This window comes from Cololabis saira, chromosome 6 (assembly GCF_033807715.1).
Source record: "Cololabis saira isolate AMF1-May2022 chromosome 6, fColSai1.1, whole genome shotgun sequence".
Classification (NCBI taxonomy): Eukaryota; Metazoa; Chordata; class Actinopteri; order Beloniformes; family Belonidae; genus Cololabis; species Cololabis saira.
Genome location: NC_084592.1, coordinates 44,361,516 through 44,367,515, shown reverse-complemented (window position 1 = coordinate 44,367,515; position 6,000 = coordinate 44,361,516). Strand labels below are relative to the sequence as shown.

General features: G+C 39.2%; 1 protein-coding gene across 1 annotated transcript in view; it reads left to right on the top strand.

Annotated features, from left to right (window-relative positions):
* The first annotated feature begins 4,399 nt into the window (after positions 1 to 4,399).
* Positions 4,400 to 6,000, top strand: part of dnah10 (dynein axonemal heavy chain 10) — a 92,442-nt gene continuing 90,841 nt past the window's right edge. Inside the window, 1 exon segment of the mRNA XM_061722965.1 lies at positions 4,400 to 4,628. Within this exon segment, the coding sequence (XP_061578949.1) occupies positions 4,400 to 4,628 (229 nt within the window).

Below are 6,000 nucleotides of genomic sequence, written 5' to 3'. Positions count from 1 at the left end.
TCATGATGCAAGTCCAGAGAGACGCTCCTGTGAATACAAGTAAATTGACTTATTTTCAGCGCCTTTCTACAAAGAAATTTACGTTTTACGTCTCATTTATTTATTCACACACCCACTAATATACTTGGGAAACAGTTAAGCACCAAATAAAATATATTTAATTTTCTCAGATGGCAAAAATAAGAACTTTATTGATCCCACATAGGAGTAATTCATGTTATATCAGCTATAGAGAACAAGGTAGTGCCGAAAAACAATATATATCCCCCCTCACAAAAATAAGAAAAATAGAGAAATATATTTCTCATCAACAGAGCATATTTTACATATACATATTTTAAATTCTTCAAGTAAGAAAATAACATTTGAACAATTTTTCAAAATTTTTCAGTTATTTTATTGTCTGAAAAATGGTTAAAATATGTGATTTTGTTATTTGAATGGGCGTCTACGTATATATGTCTATGGTCCCGATAGCTCTCCCCGACACCCGGATACAAATAACTGCCATTAACAGAGTGATGTAGACCTTGAGGATGGGATGAGGAGGACCATTAATCAGGTGTTGAAGCAGAAATCTAAAACATGCTGGATAGGGGCAGATAAATGCGTGTCCTCATATTTCTTCAGAAGACCATGGAATCACAGATTGTACAACAGATAAACTGCGTGCGCCAGACTTCTCTCCAAATGAACATCTTTTGATCGACCCTTATGAAGAAAGGAATCAATGATCATATTTAACTGACATTTGATTAAATTAAATGTGAACACATCGGGTCCACGTGTATACGCTCCCCACATCTTTTATTAAAAAGTATTTTGTTTCACAAATGTGTTTAAAAGAAATTAATCATTATACATAATTTCTATGTCCTTAGTGTGATAAAGGAAAACTAAGTATACCATGTTAAAAGTTATATTATAAACACATTGATGTGATTTAAAGCTGTTGCATATAAATTAATGTTATACATAATTTGAATGTGGTTAAGGTTCATTAGGTATCGTTTTACTGATGTGAAACATTCATGTTATCCAGTCATGGTTAAAATGTATAACTAAAATCCCCCTTTTACCTCAATAAGCAAAATTAAAACTGCTTAATGGGGTTTGTTTAATAGGATCCAGGGGGTGGGTGGGTAATGTCTGGGGTTATGTTTTTATTTTCATTTATTTATATATTTATTTATTTTTGCCCTTAATTTATGTGTTAATTTCGCATTGTTATACTTAATAATATGGGCATTACTTTTTTTGTTTGTTTTGTATTTGTTTTTTTTTGTTATTACACTTATCTATTCATTTTTTGTTGATATGTATTGGTGTTTTTTTTGCACCATGTTGTTTTTTCAGAAAAAGGAAAAAAATAAATAAAAATTTGATCACAAAAAGAAAAAAGAAATTAATAAGATGTTAAATTCCAAAAAGATATTTTTATAACATTTTTAATATATAATTGGGAATAAAGGCATTAGACATGTGAACCTTTGCTCTGCTCGTTTGTGTCTTTTGTACTTTGTGTATACTGTATGTCAATTTGAAGATGAAAATGACTATAATAGCAATAATTATATAATAATAAGGATAAATGTTAATAATAAAGTACAAGATATACACTGACAGCGATCTTTTTGTTCCGCTCCGTCTTTCAGGATACTCGCATCAACACTCATTGTAGAAAAATGACGAGTAAACAAACCTGTCTGGTGACTGAAGGTGGAAACAACAACGACGAGGACAAAAAAACAGGTTGAGTCCATTGATTTCCGTCTTCTCTTAACAAGGATAAGGAACATCTCTGCGGAAGGGAACTTGCAGTCCTATCTCTTGTCGTGGACTCAGTTTGGTGGGCGTGTCTTGTAATGAAATAGGTGTTTGAGCCGTATGATGCAAGTCCAGAGAGACGCTCCTGTGAATACAAGTAAATGGACTTATTTTCCGCGCCTTTCTACAAAGAAATGTACGTCTCATTTATTCATTCACACACGCACTAATATACTTGGGAGACAGTTAAGCACCAAATAAAATATATTTAATTTTCTCAGATGGCAAAAATAAGAACTTTATTGATCCCACATAGGAGTAATTCATGTTATATCAGCTATAGAGAACAAGGTAGTGCCGAAAAACAATATATATCCCCCCTCACAAAAATAAAAAAAATAGAGAAACATAAATCAACAAAACAAATGTAAAAATTTTTCAAGTAACAAAATAACATATTTGAACCATTTTTCAGACAATAAAATAACATTTGAACCATTTTCCAGACAATAAAATAATTGAAAAAAATCTGTAAAATAGTTAAAATATTGTAGCGATCAGGATGTATCAGAAGGATGAGGAAGCGTAAACCAGTTTAACAGATTTATTATCTGTCACAGAAATGGGTTACTGATGGCCGTAACCACGCCAAAACTATAAAAACCCCGCTGAGTTTACTCAATCAGCTGTTCAACTCCGCTCAACAGCTGTTCAACTGACGCGCCTCCTAACGGGCGCCGCTCAGCCGCTCTACGCATGCGCACACTCACACTCACAACTCCCGTGCTTACCCCGCCCCTACCTGTTCTCTACCCACAGGCTTAACATTAAACAGAACATCTGAACATGACAACATTACTAACATAACTGAACATTACTGCAGGGTCGCTACATTACCCCCCCCTTACTAAGTCCCTCGCCCCGAGGGGTGGCATAAAAAGTCTCTGAGGTGGCCCGGGGCTCTTCTCAGTCTCTGAGGCCGCCTTGGGGTGAACTCACGCGGCTGCACCTGCATTCTGGGAACATCCTGCCTAAGAGCAGGGGTGAGTTTGTGGGTGGGGGAGAGTGTGGGGAATCAGAGGGGGACACAGTCACTGAATCCGGGGGTGTGACTGCCTGGTTTCTCTGAGAAGGTGTAGGGGGGTTGAGGCGCTGACGTGGGCGTGCATCACCTCTGTATGGGGCCAGCCTGTCTCTGTGGAGGACCACCCGTCTCCCTCTAGGTGGCAGCTGGACCCTGTAGACCACCTCTCCCAGCTTCTCCAATACCTCACAGGGGCCCACCCAGTGACAGTCCAACTTAGGGCACCGGCCCTTCTTTCTTCTTGGACTATACACCCACACCAAGTCCCTGACCTTGAAGTCCCCCCCTCTAGCTCTTGTATCGTAATTTCTTTTCTGTCTCATGCCAGCCTTCTGTAACTGGTCACGGGCAAAAGCATGTGCTGACTCCATCCGATCTTGGAGCCTCCTGGCGTATTCCGGTCCCGGTGGGACTGTCGGTGTGTCTGGGGGTCTGCCAAGAGCCATTTCTGCTGGTGTCCTTAGCTCTCGCCCCAACATTAGCAGGGCTGGTGTGCATGAGGTGGAATCCTGCACAGCCGATCTGTAGGCCCATAGGACGAGAGGGAGGTGCATGTCCCAATCACGCTGATGCTCCGCGGTGAGGATAGCGAGTTGTTTTGCCAGAGTCCTGTTGAAACGCTCGACCAGTCCATCACTCTGCGGATGGAGAGGAGTAGTCTGTGTCTTTTGCATGCCCAGCCGGTCACACATAGCAGTGAACACTCTAGATTCGAAGTTTCTACCTTGGTCACTGTGGATGACCTCAGCCGCTCCGAATCTGGCAAACATGCCCTCCACCAGAGCATCTGCCACGGTCACCGCCTCCTGGTCGGGTATAGCATATGCCTCTGGCCATTTTGTAAAATAGTCCATAGCGGCCAGGACATAACGGTTCCCCTTTTCTGTACGTGGGAACGGGCCCATTATGTCCACTGCCACCCTCTCCATCGGGGCCCCCACTGCCAGCTGTTGAAGTTGGGCACGTGACTGATCAGTGGGACCTTTGTGCGCTGTACAAAGGTCACCGCGACGGCAAAAGTCCTCAACATCCCTCCTGAGCTGGCCCCAGTAGAAACTCTGGCGGAGTCGACGCAGGGTTTTGGAGACGCCAAAGTGTCCTGCTCCCGTGGTTCCATGAGAGGCTCTAAGCACTGATTCCCTCAGAGCTCTGGGGACCACCACCTGCCACCTCTCCTCCCCTGTAGCAGTCTCAACATTACTAACATAACTGAACATTACTGCAGGGTCGCTACATTATGTTATTTTGTTACTTGAAATTTTTAAAATGTTTTGTTGATGAGAAAATAGGTTTCTCTATTTTTCTTATTTTTGTGAGGGGGCCATATATTGTTTTTCGGCACTATCTTGTCTGTCCACATCCGCGGCCAGGAAGCTCATACCTTACAGTCATGACTGAGGGCAACACGACCCCCCTGATTTCCACTGCCCGCTGCGCGCGCAGAACCGTTGCCGTGGAAACGCAGTCGCTAAACACACCAGTTGGGGTTTTTTTTGGTCGAAGTAAAAGTTTTTCACGGACTTCGTGAGAGGTGACGTTAACTGAAAAATGCCCCACGACGATTTACGGGTGGAGTGGATCCGAAAGTGCGTGACTGCAGGCTTCGTGTTGTCGGAGCGTCCCGAGTGTTTCGAGGAGCTGCTGCAGCGCGGAGATGGAGAAGAGGAGAGGACCATCGTCCAGTACCTGGACCAGACCTCCCTGGACGACCATCCGTCCTGTCTCATGTTCTATAAAATCATCAGAGAGGAGACCGTTGAAATGGAAGTTCCTCCGGGTAAGTGTTATTTGGTGCGTCTGTAATGGTTTCATTAACGTCTAAAAGCGCCTTGCCGCGTTCCATTTGTCCTCGGAAGTCGGAATTCCCAAATTCCTAGTCGGAATATTCAACTGGAACGCCCCTCGAAGTGGGATTTCCTACTGGAAAGTGGGAGAAGCTTCACCACCCCCGAGTTACCATTCAAAGATGGCTGCAATTCCCAGTTCCCAGTTCCGATTTCCGAGGTAAATGGAACGCGGCACAATATACAAAAACCCTAAATAAAAGACCCGACACTGAACCCAGACCCGGATTAACTTTCCCACATTTTATGGCAAAAAAAAGGAAATTTACTATGCTGCTTGTCATGATATGAGAGAAGATACGACTTGTTTATTTTATAATTAACTGTTTAACGGTACAGCCGTTACCGTTAAAGTACTCCTAAATTAAACTTACCTGCTGTATTCTACTGCCCTTATTTTTAACAGCTTGTGCTTTTTATTATTTTACTACCTGTCTTATCATCTTATATAGCCTACAGGTGAAGAATATGGTGTAAAAGTTAATTTATTTCAATAATTCAACTAGAATATGGTGTAAAAGTTAATTTATTTCAATAATTCAACTACAATATGGTGTAAAAGTTAATTTATTTCAATAATTCAACTAGAATATGGTGTAAAAGTTAATTTGTTTCAATAATTCAACTAGAATATGGTGTAAAAGTAAATTTATTTCAATAATTCAACTAGAATATGGTGTAAAAGTGAACTTATTTCAATAATTCAACTAGAATATGGTATAAAAGTTAACTTATTTCAATAATTCAACTAGAATATGGTGTAAAAGTTAACTTATTTCAATAATTCAACTAGAATATGGTGTAAAAGTTAACTTATTTCAATAATTCAACTAGAATATGGTGTAAAAGTTAATTTATTTCAATAATTCAACTAGAATATGGTGTAAAAGTTAATTTATTTCAATAATTCATATAGAATATGGTGTAAAAGTTAATTTATTTCAATAATTCAACTAGAATATGGTGTAAAAGTTAACTTATTTCAATAATTCAACTAGAATATGGTGTAAAAGTTAATTTATTTCAATAATTCAACTAGAATATGGTGTAAAAGTTAACTTATTTCAATAATTCAACTAGAATATGGTGTAAAAGTTAACTTATTTCAATAATTCAACTAGAATATGGTGTAAAAGTTAACTTATTTCAATAATTCAACTAGAATATGGTGTAAAAGTTAATTTATTTCAATAATTCAACTAGAATATGGTGTAAAAGTTAATTTATTTCAATAATTCATATAGAATATGGTGTAAAAGTTAATTTATTTCAATAATTCAACTAGAATATGGTGTAAAAGTTAAC